This window comes from Macaca thibetana, chromosome 6 (assembly GCF_024542745.1).
Source record: "Macaca thibetana thibetana isolate TM-01 chromosome 6, ASM2454274v1, whole genome shotgun sequence".
NCBI lineage: Eukaryota > Metazoa > Chordata > Mammalia > Primates > Cercopithecidae > Macaca > Macaca thibetana.
This window is the reverse complement of record NC_065583.1, coordinates 19,977,720-19,998,184: the sequence shown is the minus strand read 5'-3', so window position 1 is coordinate 19,998,184 and position 20,465 is coordinate 19,977,720. Positions and strand designations below refer to the sequence as shown.

The 20,465-nt window shown below is 36.2% G+C and overlaps 1 protein-coding gene across 1 annotated transcript; it reads left to right on the top strand.

Moving 5' to 3' along the window:
* Positions 1 to 624: 624 nt before the first annotated feature.
* On the top strand, positions 625 to 17,781 carry GABRA6 (gamma-aminobutyric acid type A receptor subunit alpha6). Its single transcript, XM_050794806.1, has 9 exons — positions 625 to 1,096; positions 1,299 to 1,417; positions 2,003 to 2,070; positions 4,015 to 4,235; positions 4,320 to 4,402; positions 4,702 to 4,845; positions 5,262 to 5,414; positions 7,006 to 7,265; positions 16,687 to 17,781. The coding sequence occupies exons 1-9, from the start codon at positions 1,059 to 1,061 to the stop codon at positions 16,960 to 16,962; spliced, it is 1,362 nt and encodes a 453-aa protein (XP_050650763.1). The 5' UTR covers positions 625 to 1,058; the 3' UTR covers positions 16,963 to 17,781.
* The last annotated feature ends 2,684 nt before the right edge of the window (positions 17,782 to 20,465 follow it).

The window sequence follows — 20,465 nt, the reverse complement described above, 5'->3', positions numbered from 1 at the left end:
AAAATTTTTATTTAAAGAAAAGATTAAAATTTTAAGGCTTAAATGAACTTTTCTTGACTACAACTTCCTCCTACCAGAACTGAGAATAGAATGCTGTTTCTTGGATTCAGACATTTTCCTTTCGACCTGTGGCAAGCCTAATAAAATAGTGCCAGAATTGTCAACATTAACCACATGTATAGATGCTTTATTTTTGTAATATTTCTGCATGAGGAGCCTTAACCTGCTATTTCTTAGGCATTGTCTCCTATAGGTGGCATTCAAGAAACTGACCAGGTCTCTAATGATAGCAGCAGATCCCACTTCTGTCTTCGCTTGAGATGACGTACCTTTGACAAGAAGGGTCAGCAAAGTACCTTGAAAAAAATATTTACTCAACAGCAAGATGGCCGGGAGTTGTTCTGTTGTGTTACAAGTGCTGGTAAATAAATCATGAGGAATAATTTTTAAATACAGAAGGGTGTGGCTGTAGCTAGTAATGCTGATGAAAATCAGAAAGGGAATCCAAGAGGGTCCCAATAGTGTTAGACTTTTTAAACAGTAAGAGCTGTGTAGGAATCCTTCTGTGAACCATAAAAATAATAAACGCTGAGCCCATTGGAACATAATCTCAATCAGCAAGATGCCACAGCTTTCCAGATTTCCTCACAGGGCCCTGCTAATTCCATGCCAAAACTGGCAGTGGATTTCTTCCTTCTAATCTCCCCTAATGCCTTATTCGATTATTGTCACTGCTCTCCGACCATGCACTGTCCCTTCAGACTCTCATTTCCCAACTGAGTCAGTCAGAGGAGGCTGGGTGTCTGCAGGACATAATCTAAGACCACAAACCACCTTGTTCCACGTGAGAAGAAGGAAACAAGAAAGAAGGGAGTCAGGGGAATCCTGCAAATTTTTTGGCAACCTGTTTATCTGTTGGATTACTGACTTGAGGCAAACAAGGAATAGAGATATGAAGGGTTTGAAAGATTTCTCCAGTTGATTGGCAAAGCAGAGCTGGCTAGTAGGGAGGACGACGCTAAGAGGAGGGTGAATTGTGCATTTCAGTGCACTGCAGGATGGCGTCGCCTCTGCCCTGGTTGTGCATTATTCTGTGGTGAGTAAGATTCTTTTTCCTGAGTTTTCTTTTTATCTCAGAGGAAAGGAAAAGTGTACATCCATTGGGTGACTCCTATATCGAATCATGAAAGAGGCCAGAAGTGGTGTAGAATGTATTTGTAACAGGGTGGAATAGAGTAGATTAGATAAAACATGTTCTCTGAGTCTGGGAGTAAGGGTCATTGACTCTCTACTCACAGGCTAGAAAGTGCCCTAGGGAAACTCGAAGATGAAGGCAACTTCTACTCAGAAAACGTCAGTCGGATCCTGGACAACTTGCTTGAAGGCTATGACAATCGGCTGCGGCCGGGATTTGGAGGTAAGAAGCTGCATCTTTGCTACACAAACACCTGTAGTCTCCTTCCTCCGTTTCTGCCCCTTGAAGACCCAGAAGAGTCAGAAACGAGGTAGAGGGAAGGGGCAGGGGCAGGGGCACGGGAGAGAGACCATGTGTATGTTCCCATCCAGTCTCTGCCTCATCCACCATTAGTAGCCTTGTTCAAGTTATTTGAACTCTCTAAGCCTCATATCCTGAATTGTTGTGTGGGTATATGATTAATGTTTGCCTCATAGACTTGTATGACTGCAAAATGAGATTATTCATGTAAAACAGTTTTCTTAGCATTTCCCCATTAAAGCCATCAATATACATTAATTACTATCATTTTCATTAGAACAAATCTAGCTTCTTTCATTCCTTAATGTTCTCCCAATTGACTAGAATACATTCAAAATAAGGCCACTGACATGAGTTTTCAGAGTTGAGAGACTGAAGGATCTACTGGAATGCAATAGGATGCATTGCAGATACTAGCTATGATAAGGGGTTTGGCAGTAGAATGCTGAGATCAATCCCTTTAACATCAGTAGTGATAATTGTTTCATCCCTCTGGGCTAATTTCAGGTGCTGTCACTGAAGTCAAAACAGACATTTATGTGACCAGTTTTGGGCCCGTGTCAGATGTGGAGATGGTGAGTGAGTTCTAAGTGAGTTGGGTATTTTCATTTCGGGGAGGATAGTGGAGTCCCAAAACTAATGATAATGGGCATGGCCGCCAAGCTTGGCTCCAGATTCATGACACAATATGTGTATTCATGCTGGGAGGGCATGACCATTAGAGCAGATTCCTGGCTTAATCTTCACATTTCACTAAGGGCTTGAACATTTTAAGCTGAGGGACTTTTTAAAATTATGTCCTCTCTTCCATCCACATACTATGCACTAATTCTCCCCTCCAAAGAGAAGAGTTTTTTCCCCTTCTTTGTGAAGCTCTAGCAAATTTATTGGAGGAGGAAAAAAACCCACACAGATCCTATTCCACATAAAAGTTTATTGAGTATGTCTATGATACCTAAAACATAATTGTCTTTTGTGGAAACATCATTATCAGTATGTTTTATTGAAACAGTAAAGAGGTCATTTGGAAAGGCTAATGCTCTCCACCTTTTACATTGAGGGTGGACCAGTGGGTGTTCTGGGGACTCTGTTCCAGGTACAGATGGCTGTAGCATTCGTAAGAGGGTATTTATAGTAAGAGGCAATGAAAACTTGAATGCATCTTTTAGAACAAAGTGTATCATGGCATTCTTTTACGCCTCTCAGGTGGCATTTCTCTCTAAAACTGAAATGTAAATACGAATGCTGAAGTAAACATAACTGTCTTTAAAGAGGTTCATCATTAGGTTTCATTAGGGAAATGTAATTCTAAAGAAACAGTTATTGGAGACTTTTTCATTTCCTGCTTTTTTAAGTTGGCAAGAAAAGACGATGTATAGAAAGAATAAAGGAAGGAGTAAAGGAAGAAGAGAAAGGAATATGGAGGAAAAGAAGGAAGAAATAACATAAGAAAGAAAGGGAAAGTGGGAGAAAGGGTTTTATTCAAGAGATAAATATCTTACTATAAAAGGAGAAAGAGTCAGCATTATTCAGAATCCTGGATTATTTTAGTATCATATTTTCCATTCGTGTTCTAAGCCACTCCAAGTATAAACAACCACAACAATTTGCCATTGTGTTGTTGAAGTCTGGGTATTCTTAATATTCTATCTTAGGCTTGTGTCTGTTTTTACAGTTTATTTGTATAATAGATCCCTATTACATTCTGGGTCATTATTGCATGGGCATATTGCTTGTCAAATTATATTTTTAAAATGTAATCACTACTTGTCACAATAAGTTTCATAAAGGAATTTATATAGTAGGCAAAGCAATTATTGGCAATACTTTGATGTAATTGCAAGTTGTTATTTGTTATTGACTTTTGCAATAGCTCTTATTATAATTATTAAACATTTCAATGTTATTCATAAAAGCCACAAATTAACTCATAATTTTGATTATACATACTTAAATGATACTCTCTTTAGAATAATCATGGTAACACTTGTTTTTATGTTCCCTGAGAACAATATAAAATAATTTTGATGTGCAGCTATAGTGTGTTTATCAAGTAAGGTTTATCTATGTGTGGAATTTTACTGAATGTTACTCTGATGCTCTGAGATCCGTTTGAGAGTGAACGAGGTACAAAGGGTAATAGTTAGACTAACCAACGGTATAAAGGCCAGCCAGCACAAAGGCAAAACTAAATATTTCCATAATCTATTTTCTAGATTAAGGAGGACATATTGATAGATGGAAATATGGATGACTGGATAGATAAAGAGGAAGAATATTAAGGAAAGTCAAGGTGGAGGAGGGAGGTGTAAACATCACAGCACTATCTTTTATAACAATACAAACTTTAAGTTTGAGAACAATAATAATTACTCACTAAAATTATAATTTTGTGAGAATTATTGCCATAAAAATTTGCTTTATTGCTTAAGTTTAGACATTGGATGTATAGGCTAGTGAATAAACTATTCTTAGTGAACTGTCTTTCCAGCCTGCACGAATATTTTATTTTCTCTTAGGAGTATACGATGGATGTTTTTTTCCGCCAGACTTGGACAGATGAGAGGTTGAAGTTTGGGGGGCCAACTGAGATTCTGAGTTTGAATAACTTGATGGTCAGTAAAATCTGGACGCCTGACACTTTTTTCAGAAATGGTAAAAAGTCAATTGCACACAACATGACAACTCCCAATAAACTCTTCAGAATAATGCAGAATGGAACCATTTTATACACCATGAGGTGAGGTTTCTCCAATTCTATTTCCCCTGCCTAAATGATATGTCCATAATACTAACTCAGAAACACTGATTTCAATGTTCCTAGGCTTACCATCAATGCTGATTGTCCCATGAGGCTGGTTAACTTTCCTATGGATGGGCATGCTTGTCCACTCAAGTTTGGGAGCTGTAAGTTATAACAGGCTTCTGAGAGTCAAATAATACATCCAAAATATGTAATTACTTGGTTTTAGTTGATACTGGAAATCAGGGAAGAAATATAATCATGACACTATCAGTGCAGTTCTAGGAATATACTTAATCATTCTGTCAATCTCATAAATTGAGGCTTTAGTCATCAAGATTAAAGAAAACATTAAATACAATTTATGTTTGTATTTCCTTTTTTATAGACAATGTGCACTTTGAAGGAAAAAAAGACAACTCGTCAAATTCACTGCTATATTTAATTTGTTTCAAACATGTAGATGCTTATCCCAAAAGTGAAATCATATATACATGGAAAAAAGGACCACTTTACTCAGTTGAAGTCCCAGAAGAATCTTCAAGCCTTCTCCAGTATGATCTGATTGGACAAACAGTATCTAGTGAGACAATTAAATCTAACACAGGTAAGAATTTGACCAAAGGATGGAAATAATTCCGCAAGATGACTCCAGTGCACATTTTCAAAACATCTTCTTTTTCCTTTGCCTTAGCCATTCTCAGCTAAGCATGCTGTTTTGAAGTGATGAGTAGCTTTCCTTAAAGTTGATTTTGCAACCAGTTGCATGTAAATATTTGTGTGATCTTGGAATAAGTAGTTTTTTATGTATATGATATAAGGAACCCTACTGAAAACAATGAGCTGATGTGTCTCTTTGCTCTGTCATCTGCTGATCAAGTAGCTTTCTCGTATACTGAAATGTACCTTTGCTTATTTTCTTCCAGGCAATGTTAATTTAAAAACTGTCAAGATTTATATTCAACTGCATTCTTTTTGCAGACTGTCAGCAGTAATAATACTGATGTATGTGTCTTCCAACAGGTGAATACGTTATAATGACAGTTTACTTCCACTTGCAAAGGAAGATGGGCTACTTCATGATACAGATATACACTCCTTGCATTATGACAGTCATTCTTTCCCAGGTGTCTTTCTGGATTAATAAGGAGTCCGTTCCAGCAAGAACTGTTTTTGGTATGTCTCACATTTTGTACTTCACGTATGTTCATCCTCCACCTTTCACTGCTTGTGTATTTTGAGTAAATATTCACACCGGTGCACTTTTTCAATCCCCAAAGAAAGTAGGTTCCTGTCTCATCCAGACATATGTATCATGCAAAATCACTGTCATTATATCACAAGTTGTGTGGTGAATCAACAAAACATTTGTCTCAGCGAGAATTATGGCTGGTTTCCTATGACTTTCATGTGTCCTGTTTGCAGTGCTTTATCTTGATTTTCTTTGTCATAACTGAAGAAAAGCAGAAAGGTAAAAACTGCATGTAAATCCATGAAAGCAAAAGATTAAGATATTGAACACAGGAATACATAAGTTGTATACCCCTTTTATTAGGTTGAACCATATATAATTGTCATCTCATTAATTTTTTATGATTCAACCTACATATTTAGTTCCACTTATATATAGAATCACTACTAACTGTGATAAAACAAAATTAAATAATAAGAAAAAGAGCTTTAACTGGAAACATCAGTGACAAACTCCAATGTTTTTCCTGGGTTTAATGATTATAAATTTAGTAGTCTGAAGATAGACTTGAATTAAATAGAAATCATAAATCTTGATTTTTTAAATGTACTATGTTAAAATAGATCTTTTTGAAAATTACTAAAGAATACCAACATAATGATGTCGACCATCAATATTATACATCTCCTAATTGTATAAATTCCCCAGGTCATAGTTCAAGAAGGAAAACTGCCAGCAAGTGAGTGATAAATTTTATCTTCTAATGAGTAAATATTATACCTTAAAATCTAGCTAGAAATAGAATCAAATTAGGTAACCTAATTTTATGCTAATATTTATACCATATTTATTTATTAACTGTTATTTAATATGTTAGTTGGTAAAACTGATCTGAAATTCAAGTTTTTTTTCTTTTTCTTTCTTTCTTTTTTTTTTTTTTTTTTGAGACGGAGTCTCGCTCTGTCACCCAGGCTGGGGTGCAGTGGTCCGATCTCGCTCACTGCAAGCTCCGCCTCCCGGGTTCACGCCATTCTCCTGCCTCAGCCTCCCGAGTAGCTGTGACTACAGGCACCCGCCGGCACGCCTGGTTAATTTTTTGTATTTTTAGTAGAGACAGGGTTTCACCGTATTGGCCAGGATGGTCTCAATCTCCTGACCTCGTGATCCGCCCGCCTCAGCCTCCCAAAGTGCTGGGATTACAGGCGTGAGCTACCTCGCCCAGTCTCAAGTTTTTTTTTCTTAAGTGGTAATAATTTGTTACAAGTTCTCTCAAGCCCTAAACAACTAGAAGTATTTACGACTTAAATTTTACAATAAACTAGTTCAATTCAGCAAACTCAAAATTTTTTGAGCAATTATAATGTATAAGTCACTTCACTAAATATTGAAAGATACAGAAATGATAATACTTATGATAATAATTATGAACAATTATAATACAAAATATATTCGAAATATTAAAAAATTACTTTGCCTTGGTAGAGTGTTTTATCTTCTCTACTGACACATTCTCATTTGATTTTGCCATAGGATTCCCAGTATTAATATTACATTTCCTTTTCTTTTTTATTTTAGGGATCACCACTGTTTTAACTATGACCACTTTGAGCATTAGTGCCCGGCACTCTTTGCCAAAAGTGTCATATGCCACTGCCATGGATTGGTTCATAGCTGTTTGCTTTGCTTTCGTCTTCTCTGCTCTTATCGAGTTCGCAGCCGTCAACTACTTTACCAATCTTCAGACACAGAAGGCCAAAAGGAAGGCACAGATTGCAGCCCCACCTACGGTGACAATATCAAAAGCTACTGAACCTTTGGAAGCTGAGATTGTTTTGGTAATTGTTTATTTTTTCTACCGTTACCTACTGTAGGAAAAAGCAGCCTAAATAGTGTTAAGAAACAACGAAGTGTCCAAAAGTAGTGTGAGTTGAGCACAGTTTATATAACTGTACTTTCAAGAGCAAGGCCAGTTTCTGTTCCAACTTCACAGAGAAAAGCTAAGGAACAATCCTTCATTTATCTTTGCTCTAAACTTTGGGCATTCTTCTTTCATCATGCTCACTTATGCTGGCAGATTCCAGGCTCTCAGAGAAGACTAGAAAATTCTAAGCCTTTAGATGTTTCTGTTGAACAGAATCACTTATACCAACTAGGGGGAAAAAAGTAAAAGAAAAAAATGTTTTTTCTAATGAGGTTTCAGAGTCTGCAGGAAAGAAACAGGGACTTCTATGGAATGGACAATTTTTGTTATAAATCTGCTTGCTGCTTTATTTCAAGAGGGCAAGGCATCTGTGAATAATGAATAATAGATTCTCTGAATGTTGAATCATAACCCAAGAATTTGATTCATATTAAAACATTTTCATATTCGCATTTGTATATTAAATATATGTATATCAATGAGCTTATATTCAATGGCTTATATTCAGTGGGAAATAGTTATAAATTTATGTTAAATTTGCTGTGGCTAAGCTCTGGTACCCAGAGGTTTTTGAATAAGAAACAAATGGTAACATTAATATTTTAAGGACCATTAATATGCCCCCAGATTTCAATTTTGCATAAAAGTAAATTATAACAACAATTAAGCTGCACATTCTTATTTTAGTGGATAATAAAACTGATTGACAGGCATAAATTTTTATTTTAATATAAATCTTAAAGAGTAGCTCTAAGAACAGGAATATTGTGCTCTGTGAATTCAAGTGAGGCAGATACTTTGAACTGAAATTTTTTACAACTGATCAATTCTAGTAAGCACTTTCATATCTGAAAACGATGTGCAGCCCAGTAATCCTCAGTTTAACTTTATGATGAAAGTTTTAAAGCTATTTGTTTTTTACTTTTCAGAATCTGAGGCACTTGTTGACTAAAAAGGTGATCATTTTCTTATTGAAATGTTTGTCTTTGATAAACTAAGAAACTTATTTGAGAATTTATATTTTCTCCAAGAAATGAGAGGCCATCCCCATAATATGTAGAAATATATAATTTAAGGATTTGTTTTTATTAGCCCTCATTTTAAAAATAAAGATAAAAGAAGAAAAATTCCATTCGGCGATCCAGTATAATTACCTTGTTTCACAAGTGGAAAACACAGTCTAGAAGAGGGAAAATATAAGTTTCTAGTTGGTAGAAAATCTAGGAATTGATTTAAAAACTTTGTATAAGCCGAGTGCAGTGGCTCACACCTGTCTTCCCAGCATTTTGGGAGGCTGAGGTGGGAGGATCACTTGAAGTCAGAAGTTAAAAATCAGAATGGACAACATAGCAGGCTGACTCCCACATCTGTAAAAAATTTTAAAAATTACTCAGTGGTGGTGTCATATGCTTGCAGTTCTAGCTACCAGGAAACTGAGGCAAGAAGATGGCTAGAATGCAGGATTTTGAAGTTACAGTGAGCCATGATCACGCCACTAAACTCCATCCTGGGCGACACATTTAGATCCTGTCTCTGTAATAATAATAATAAGAAGAAGAAGAAGAACCTCTGAAATCCACAACATTACAGAGGCTGAGGCCACCCTCCCCAATAATTCCTTAAAAACTGAAATATATGAGAGTGCATACCACAGGATAAAACATTTTAAGAATATAGTTGAGTCCCAAAATTCTTCCTTTGACTTAATAATATATTCTTTATATATATGTAGTTTGAAAGGTCACCAAATATATATTTTTTTACAAAATATCCTAGTCTGCAGACTTGCTTCATAATGTTAAAACCATTTTTTGTCATGATAAATTCCAAATGTTTCTGAGAATTTTTTTCATGTTTGTAGAAATAAGTGATTCTGTTACAAGATATCTGTATGCATATAAGTATGTAATCTATATATTGTCCATAGGTCATATACATATTAATACATATCTATAAATGAAAAAAGTGCTTATCAGAATTCAGTTTACCAGTTTCTTATTTGTGTAATGTAGTAAAAGTAAAAAAAAAAAAAAGATGGCCAGAAACAGAAAAAAAATGGATTGATTTTGAATATGCTCATAGGTCAGATATTGAAATAAAAAGAAAGACCAATATTTTTGCTTTACCTTTTTTGAAACATGCAGTACTGAGAAGAGGATGATTTCAAATCCTTGGAGAAAACACAATCACCCCCTCAGGCTATTATTTTAAAGGTGTAAGTTATTAATTTAAGATGGAATTTAAGATCTCAGGTTTTGATATAAACTGCCTCCCGTAAACTTAAAATAGTAACATATAATGAGTAGGTCCTCTGGGAAGCTAGATTTTTTTAAATGGCATATAAATAATCTCCAAGTACTTTTTTCCTGCAGGTAACATTTATTTTTTCTTATGAAAAGTTATATTTCTGAACCTGGTTTTACTTAAAATATTTTAAAGCAATACATAGGAAAATTTTAATTCTAAAAGGCTGAAGTATAAAAATAAACATAAAAACAAAATGACCAAATCAAACAATGTAAACCTTGAAGGTATCGAAACTAAATATAGGTGATTACATAGGACATTTGCATTACATTTGTTCATGTCAAACTTTGGCAAGATGTCTTATATGATGTAGAGGAACAAACATAAATTACACACTTACAATTTATACTACACAATGGTATATTTTGATTGCAAGACATTTTCTTCCAAATACCATGACATTTAAAAATACCTATTCAGTTGTAATCAAAACAACATTATTCGAGTAAGTTTGACATTGAAATAGCACACTAATGTGGTAAAGTTGAAGTGAAATTAAGTGCTTGGATATTTCATGTGATTCTATGTTGTATATTTTAGTATGTTCATTGCTTTTCACAGGAAACTACTTACAGTGAATGTGGGTAAAAGTTTATTCATTTTATCACTTTGATTTTGACCTTAAAACATAATAATAATGGAGAAACTCAAGCATTTAAAATCTAGATCTCAAACCCAAAAGGACACCTTAAAGCTAAATCTTCAGAAATGCTCTGTAGACTAGGACACCTTAAAGCTAAATCTTCAGAAATGCTCTGTAGACTATCTTTCTGTTTTTAAGACATATGGAATTAGATATTTTATTTTTTATTAACTATTTCTGGAAAAGAAATTGTCAACAGTGTTTATCCCACTTATATGTGATTTTTTTCTTAATGTTTTTATCTGGTATGCTACCTTAACATTAGAGAGTTATTTATATCTTCATGAGTTTCAGAGCCTATTAACATGTCTGGAGTATACCTGTACCTATATTGTGTGTAAGATAAACTTTGGTCCTTGATTTCTTTTGGCATAGTTTGCTAGTTTTCTTGTTATTTTAGAGGTCTATGCCCTCATCACTACGTTCCTGACAGTCAATCACTCACCCATCCCCTCTGCAATCCTTTGAGCAGTGTCATTACTCTCAATGTAGCTTCTCTTCTTTACATGGGTGTGATGCCTTTTGTAAATTATATAACACAAAATGGACCAAAATTTCATTAGTCAGGACAATTAGTATATATATGTTGAAGGTATTATGTATTCATTTCTTTTTTTTCTTTTCATCTGACACCTATTTATTGACTACTTAGGCATTCATTGAATTATTCATACCATATATATTTGATAAGTGCCTTTATGTGCCAGGCCTTTTGTAGAGTGTTGAGGATATATTAGTGAGTGATATCGGAGGGCCTCTTCCCTCATAGAGTTTCTTGTACAGCAGGAAGTAAGAGAGAGCAATGAGCCTTAATAATACCTTGGAATAAAGCCTGTCGTTAGAGATGTATAGGGAGCTGCAGAAGAGCCATGCAAAAGTGTCTTACTCAGTCTGGAGGGGTTTTTGTTTTTAGCAGAGTGATGTCTAAGCTAAGAACAGAGAAGAAATTAGCCTGGCTCTGTGCTGGAAGCTCTAAGCCAGTTGCTACAAACTTGGGCATAGAGAGGACAATAAGGTATATACTCTTCCTGTGCTCCTTTTTAAGGTAGTAGGGTGCACTGGGCCATTACCATGCTGCTTTTATCTGTGTAGAGAGATGTGAAGAATCGAATACTGAAAGGTTTACCTTTTCTACTCCAAATATTGCACAAATAAACGGAGTCTCGCTCTGTCGCCCAGGCTGGAGCAGAGTTTTTTTGAGTACTGTCATTACTCCCTACAATTAAGGACTGAATTAAGACCATTAAAGACTCTATGTACCAGAAAGATCACAGTGCCCTTCTTGGTTGTGCCATTGTATGATTTATGGGGCAGGCAGGATGGATTAGATGAGGGTTGTAAGTGGTTAGTCCCTTCCCCATACCTTCTATCAAATCCCCACCCAATACTTCATTATGAATCCTCCAAACATTCTGATATGTTTTCTAGACATGTTCCCTAGTACCATGAATCAACTATTCAATATATTGCTGCCAATAAGCCCCGTGTCTGTAGAAATTCTGGAGTCGTGTCTGTTTTCAACTCTACCAGCTGAACACAAACACAGGAAAACCCAACAGTGTTCTAATTTTCCCCATAATGATTAATATGATGACTTTTGCAAACTATCAATACTAAGTGTTTTCAAAAAATATTTTCTCTTATTTGTGTTGTCCCTCTTTGCTTTTTCTAAAAACAAATGCTTGGTTTATCCCTTAGTAAGGCAGTCCTGGTTAGAGTATCTTTTTAAGTGGTGGGAGCAATAGGTTACCTCTCAGACCTACTGAGACTCATTGAATTACATATAAAAATTTGTCTAAATACTTCCTAAAACACTTTTTCCCTCTATTACATAGTTGATGGTCATAAAGTCCAGTTTGACTTAAAGTACCTTTGCAATATGGCATTACTTGAAACAAAGCAGTGCTCTATAAATACCTAAAGCAGGATGGCACTCAGCAGCAGGGGAGCCCTGCAAAAATTCAGAACCACAGGCGTTCCACTCAAAACAGTGACAGCCTCAAGCTGAGCCCTCATCTGGACTCTGACAAAAGCCTATTTTACCATCAACTGAAGCTGCTATGCTTACAATAGAGCAGGCAGGACTGATGCAAACCTGTAGCTTAAACGGCTCACAAAATTGGCTTTCTTTTCATTTCAGAAATTCAGCGTGTTCCTTCTAAACTAATGTCCAATCCACTTGTGCTGTCAATTGCCAGTTATTTAGCAACTGATTATCCAGATGCAGAGTATCCAGGCCTCTTGCATTTCCCTTAGCCTATCATATTTGCTGCCTGTTAGAAATTCCCCCAATCACTCCTGGGCAGTGGGACACTTGTGAATCTAAGCCAGTGATTTCCCATGGGGAACTATTTCCCCCCAAAGATATTTGGCAGTGTCTGGAGATACAACTTGAGGTGGAGGTGGCTAATGGTATCATGTTGGTAGAGGCCAGGGATGCCGCACCACATCCCAAGACACAGAGGAGGGTCCTCCATAACAAAGAGTGATTGGCCCCAAAAGGTCAGTAGTTCTTAGCTTGAGACACTGTGCCCAAAACGCTAAAGTTGATAGGAAGTATAGCATAATAATTGTTGAGAGTGTGGTCTGTGGCATCAGAGGGAAATTGAATTCAGATCCTGCCACTCATTACCTTTGTGAGCTTCCTGCTTAAGCCTCCATTTGCTCTTCTATCAAATGAAGATAATATGACATTGTGGATTTTTTTGAAGAAATTCATGAAATAATATTTGAAAATTGCCTTGTAATGCTAGTCAACAATAAGCATTTAGAACTGGTGCTTATAATGTAATATAAAACCATATTGAAATACAATGTAACATAATCATAGAACTTTTCACCCTTCTCTTTGCCTACCTCCTCCAACAATCTTGGGAAATTTTTAGATTTTTTTCATTTGTTGATTCAGCATTTGTTTATTAAACAAATATCGTGTTTTAAATATTTGCTAGACACTGTGGAATGCTCATACATATGAATAATGTGTCTTCCACCATTGAGGAGATTCCATGCTAGGAAAGGAGATAAGGCACAACAAAAATAATTATACCTACAAGAAAGAAAATAATAATATCTACAAGAGTCATAATAACTAGGCAGAAAAATGCATAAAGGCTGGAGTAATCAGTGATGGTAGGTGTTAATGAGTTTGGTATCAAAAGATGTATGGGAAAGATAAAAATGGGTGACAGGTGGATGTTATTTCAGAAAAGAAGAAATAAAGATATGTGAGTGGTGAGAATGAGAAGCAGAGGTATTTTGAAAATGATTTAAAAAATAGATATAGCTAAGATTCCTGAGCAAAAAATATATGTACATATGTATATGTGTGTATATATACACATATATATGTTTGTGTATATATCTTTATATCAGGCATTTTTCTTAAATTCTTAAAAATATAGGAAAAAACGTATGTGTTAAGTAATATTTGTCCTTGCCTTCACAGATAGAAACTTGAAGCTTAGAGAGAATTAGAGTCTATGGCACTTAGGAGGTGTTTAAATCATATTGCACGCAATTAGTAGCTATGAGACTGTAATCTAGGGATTTCTGACTCTCCTTGTTCTCTTAACTTCTAGGAAACCCTCCACAGAGATTGTTTGGGGAAGTAGATGAGGACAAGGGGAATGCTAATGTAGGAAACCTTTAATTTCAATATAATTTAATTTTAATTTTTTAATTTAAGTAAAATTACAGTATCCATTTTACTACAAATTTTTCATGGTGTTTGGTTCTGAATGGTACTTCTGACCTCTGGACCATGATTATTTGGGAATCCCCATTAAGTCTTTTATGACACTGTGACAATGCACAGATTCACAAATAACTGCCCCCACCACATCTCTAAAAAACGGGGAGAATAAGCAAGGCTTTACATTTTTATGGTACTTAATGTTTTATAGTCACTGCTTTATTCCAATGAACTAGGCATGTCTTCCCTCTTTCTACCTAAAATAGAAAAACATGTTTCAGACAGATAATGCATGCTGTTAAAAGTCAAAATGAGTGTAGAAAGAAAATCTGCTCTGAAGGCTGGCTTCTTTCTACTCTATCATGATTCTTAGAAATGTTTGCTAGAGGAAAGTATTTTAGTGTTCCATATGTGGGAGGAGGATGGCTCTTTTTGGAGGATGAAACAGTGACACCTTTTGCTCTTTCAGGTAAAGAATATTTTAATAGTATATTTAATAGGTGAAAATTTAGAGTCTGAGAAATACGATAGGAAATTCTTGAAAAATGGTTCTGTGTTCTCTAGGAGAGGCAGCATGCACTGAGACAGTTACTCTGTCTCTATCCCCACACAGCCTGGTGATTCTGGGCACAGTAGTCCTCAGCTGTCATCTATTTTTTTTTTTTTTTTTTTTTTTTTTTTAGAGGGAGTCTTGATCTGTCCCCAGGCTGGAGCGCAGTGGCACCATTTTGGCTCACTGCAATCTCTGCCTCCCGGGTTCAAGTGATTCTCCTGCCTCAGCCTCCTGAGTAACTGGGATTACAGGCACCCGCCACCAAACCGGCTAATTTTTTGTATTTCTGAGATGGGGTTTCACCATGTTGGCCAGGCTGGTCTTGAACTCCTGACCTTCTGATCCACCCACCTTGGCCTACCAAAGCTGGGATTACAAGAGTCAGCTACTACGTCTGGCCCATCTGTTTTTAATAGAAAGTTTCCCTCATCTCCTCTTCAAGAGCAGCATACTAGCCCTCCTAATATTTTAAACTCTCTTCTACCTCTAAGACCTATGACTAATTTAATTCTGTACCACAGAATTAAGTACCACAGTTCTGGGCCAATAGATAAGAAAGATAGCCCTTGGTTGGAATTTACTGTGGTTTTTTTCAAATCAAATCTTGACTACACCATTTGTTTTTGCTCTTGTTAAAGAAACAGATTTCTCCATGGCCCCTAAAAACAGTGAACCTAAGCTCTCTATGAGAACTATTATTATTTAGATACCCAGTAAGTTTCATGGCAAACCAAATAACAAAATCAAGAAGGGAATATAGAAAAGAAGTTTTGGAGGTTGTTCTCCCTGTAGTCCAAATGTCACCACATCGGCGGGTCATTTTGGTCCTGTGGTTCAACCAGCAAAGGGGAAGCAGCTGTCTTATCCTGTTGCCGCAGTGTTGCTGGCTAAAGCCACGGGAGTTTGCCCACGTGGGTCACATATCCTGCCAGGCAGCAAAGTGGTGATTTTGCTGCCAGTGAGGAAACAAGGCCATTTTACAAGATCAGGGGTAATGCACAGCAAGTGTTTGAAGGCAGAGGCCCAGCAAGGACAAGCTAGTCACAAGGAGGGTGATCGTTACAGGATGTAGACAAGAAAAGATAGGAATCAGAGGAGGGCCCCCTAGACACCAACAGCATGAAAAGCATCTAAATCAAACAGAATCAGAGTCTCTGAACTAGGCCCAATGCTTTAGAATAAAGATGAGAAAAATGTTGGAATGAAACAGGCACTGAAACTGACCAGTGGAGTTTATTGCTAGCGCTGCTGCCATCATGGACGAAGCATTTCCCCTATCTGGACCCTAACGCCACTTGCCAGTTATTGTGTTAAACATCCCATTCAAGACTGTAGTTGATTGTCTTATGATTTCAGTGAAACAGGAGGTTTAGTGATAGAAAGAAGCATATAACAAATCTGAGTTCAGTAAATGAATCATTTTTAGTGACTGAGGATAGAGAAAGACCAGTTAGAAAGTTCTGAATGGGAAGTAAAAAGTGTACAATATAGAAATTCTGAGCTAAGAGGCAGGCATATTTCAAGGTATGAACAGTCATCCTACTCAATTTAAGGATATTTATTCTTTGTCACTGGCCTTTGGCATACATAGGCTAATTTTATTTATTTTTTAAATCTTAGCTGATTCAAGCTTATGACTGTGCAAAGATGAGAATGTAGGCTGGGAATGTGTATAGAAGAATGGTTTTAATAAACCAGGCTGTAATTTTTTTGTACTAATTGTCTACATATTCCAAATTGGAATTCACCCCTCCTCCCAATACACGCCATTGCCCAAACCCATTGCCCTACAGACTACTGCACAACCAGGGGTGGCTATGCCTCTGCAACCTGGCTCGTCCCTCCCTAAGGATATAATGCTTACCATAGTTATATGACATGAAATATGCTTTGTGTTATTTGCTGATGTATTGAGTAATAGAATGTCAGATGGAAGCAAGTAAATTATTTTACAATGTATTTTAAGCCTTACTTGGAAAAGTAACACCATCAAATACTATTAAGAAGTCATTGATGTTTGACCTTACATAGAAAGTAAATCGTCAATAAATATTTGTCATGGTGAAAGAATGAATAAATAAGCAATTAAGCAATATCTATTCTTTCATTTGGGCTTAATATTTGTCTTTTTTCCACAGCATCCTGACTCCAAATATCATCTGAAGAAAAGAATCACTTCTCTGTCCTTGCCAATAGTTTCATCTTCTGAGGCCAGTAAAGTGCTCACTAGAGCGCCCATTCTACAATCAACACCTGTCACGCCCCCACCACTCTCTCCAGCCTTTGGAGGCACCAGTAAAATAGACCAGTATTCTCGAATTCTCTTTCCAGTTGCATTTGCAGGATTCAACCTTGTATACTGGATAGTTTATCTTTCCAAAGATACAATGGAAATGAGTAGCAGTGCTGAATAGCTTGCAGCCAGGACAACCTGAATTCTCTAAGTTCTTGTTTCCTGTTTCCTATATTTTCTTAAAAAATAGTATTGAGACTTGTGTAGATGCTTTTCAGAACACGAAATCAAATTGGAAATCTGTAACGCAGCTTCAGTAAGCATGTGTGGGCAAAAAAGCAATAATCCTACTCCTCGAAATAGAAAGTTGAAGGTTGCTGAAATATATGACTTTTCTGTATGTCAGAAAAAAATTTTATGAGGATAAAATGGGTTCAAGATGAATCTGTCAGCCTTTGTCTTTCATTGTTCAATATTTTTAATTGTCACTGTGAATAACATTTACCACAGGCAGATAAAATAAGAAATGCTGACACTTCCAAAGGTTGCCTTAAAATATGTTTATTTTGGCTTAGTTCCCAAGAGAGCAAAATATAAATACAGTCTAAATATTTATCAGTAGGTTAATACCAGCATGTTGGAGGCCTTTATGCTAGTAAAATGGCTTTCAGTGGCATTGTAAAGGCTATGTTGAGCTTGGCCATTTGTTTTTAACCTCGCTGTGCTCTTTTACCTCAATAAAATGTGGTGTTTGTATACATATAAATTATACATAGCTCATAAATTATGTATGCATATGTACATAGCTGTAGTTGGACTAAAATTCAGTGTATTTTATCCTACCAAATTCTCCTTTTAAAATAATACACTTACTATAATTCTATGAGGTTGGAAAAAAAAAGTAGTCATTATAAGGAAGCCTTATATATTATGACTATGGTTATCTCTTGTGTTTTCCACATTTCTAATTATAACACTAAATAAAACAACAATTAACATGGTTCTCTGGATCTGTTTCATGCACCTAGAGAGACTTTCTTTAGGTGCGGAGAAGGGAAGTGGTTACCTCTACCCCAATGTTATTGCCCCTGATGAGAGGTAGGAGAAATGGGACAACCAGGCTCAGTTACGTAGTGCTGATAAAAGATTTGAATTTATATTCAAATAGTTCATCTTTCCTCTTTTCCTGCTCAATCAATCCCATTCCTTCCTGATGCTTCGCTCTAACAGTATTTCTCCCACATAGAATTGTTATAGGGAAGTAGGAACTAAGAGTAGGAGAAAGAATGTGGTGTGATTTGTCTAAATGGACAAACACCTCATTGGATGTTCCTGGGTCTTAAACATCACAGAGATCACCTTGAGACCAGAACCCAGAAAAAAAAAATTTTTAATACTACTACTCTTACTTTTACCCAGAAAAATGCAAACATACTACAGCTAAACAACTTTAAGTTTAATTGAAACAGCATTCTAGTAAGTGTGAGGAGACTGAGGTGTCTGTGCAACTTCTGTATCATTTAGCTCCTTGGCCCAATATCTTTGTTTTTGGGAGACTCAGCTGTATTCTCATCTATAGAATGAGGGAGCTGATTAGATGTTCTTCAAAGACCCTTTCATTTTGAACCATGTATGTTTGTTTCATTATTATTATTTTCTATCTAAATAAAATTGGTATAATTATACAGGGTATATTAAATAATTAAATGTCAGGTGAGTGTTAATCATCTTATATGCTAGGTCACATTTAATCTACCTCACAAACCTGTAAAGAATATACTGCTATTATCTCCATTTAAAGATGAAGAAACTAAGGCTCAAAGAAGATGAATAATTTTGTTCAAAATCAAAGAGCACTCAAGTGCTGTAGCTGATAATCAAACCCAAGCGATGTGAATCCATAGCTTGTTCATTTAACCATACCTATACATGTCCTCATCTAATATGATATGATCCCTATTCTTTTTTCCCCTCTTGTATTCTCTAGTATTGTCTCAATTGTATGTCACTTTTTGTAAGAATTTTCCTGGGGTTCTGACATCACTTGTGCCCCTTGTCAGCCTTCATTCTACATGTCACTTATTACTCTCAGTCAGCATTTATGCTTAGAGCTAGAACAAATAGATAAAATCAAGTAAAAAAATTATAGACCTTATGTTCCTCCCCTATGAAGGGATATTTCAAGAAAAAACTTTATACAACTATAAAACTTTCAAATTCTCAAGATTCCAGAGAATGATGTTTCTCAGTGTATGCCATAGGATGGTACTAGTGGTTAAGTGATAATAAAACAGTTTCCTCAGTGAAAAAACTGGAGGAGAGATGTTGAGGCAAAGTGAAGCAAATGTCTTTTCTGCTGGTCTTCTCACAGCCATGATGATACTTATGTGCACTATAAATCTCTAATACTGTAACATTTCCCAAATTCATATAACTCTAAGTATCATTTTGCATGGAGGAAATCCTGGGAGTGGCATTTTCCAGAAAACAATTTAGAACACACTACAGAAGATTCTGTTTATTCTATTCCCTCTGAGGAGGGGCTCATCAGAGCCAGGTCTCAGATCTCTATCGTTTGTCCATGGCTGCTAAAATCTCAAAGCCTGAAGGAGAACACTTGCATATTTGGGCTCAGGTTCTTGAGGAAGAGCTACTAGTAACTGTGGGAGGACACAATGAGACTGGTTCTGGGAATGCAAAAAACTGGAGACTGAAACCAACTGTTGTCACAAGGTGAAAGGTAACATCAAGAGAAAAAGTAAGTCAATGAAAGAGACAAAATTCCTTTCATTTTCCTCCTGTCTTCCTGTCTCACTCCTCTGCTATCAGCAGAACCTCACAGAAATCCTTGTGTCAGAGAAGAAATGAAAATCACAGAGTTCTAGTCCAGGCATCAAGAAATAGAGTATAGAGGTTGGATATAAAGCTGACAGATAATTGCTTACTAACTAGCATAGCTTGTCCCTTTGGTTATTCAGTACCATTGACACACTTTTGTATATATTAATATTTATACTGTTTCACAACAATAAGATGCAAGTATTCTTCATACAAACAAATATGCTCACATCATTTGTCCAAAAAGGAGGTACACAAAAATCCCAACAGCTACAGTATCCATCACAGTATCTATTTCTAAGTGATGCTATTTGCTCCTTCACAATCACAGTCCCAGTGGAATATTCTGTTTCCTAAAGACTCAATTACAAAATATTGTATTAGACTGTCCACATGCTGCTAATAAGGGCATATCATAGACTGAGTAATTTATAAGGGAAAGAGATTTAATTGACTCACAGTACCACATGGCTGAGGAGGCCTCCCAATCATGGTGGAAGAGCAAGGGAGATCTTCCATGGCAGCAGCAAGAGAGAGCTTGTGTAGGGGAACTCTCCTTTATAAGACTATCAGATCTCATGAGACTTTATCACTATCACAAGAACAGCATGGGGAAGATCTGCCCCCATGATTCAATTACCTCCAACCAAGTCCCTCCCACAACACGTGGGAATTATGGGAGTTACAATTCAAGATGAGATTTGGGAGGGGACACAGACAAACTGTTTCAAATATATAGGATGAAAAAATATTTATATAAAATAGTAAGGTGACAGCAAAAGAGAGGTAAAGAATGAGACCTTTTATTATATGCAAATGCAAATATATCTAAATATCCATTTGACT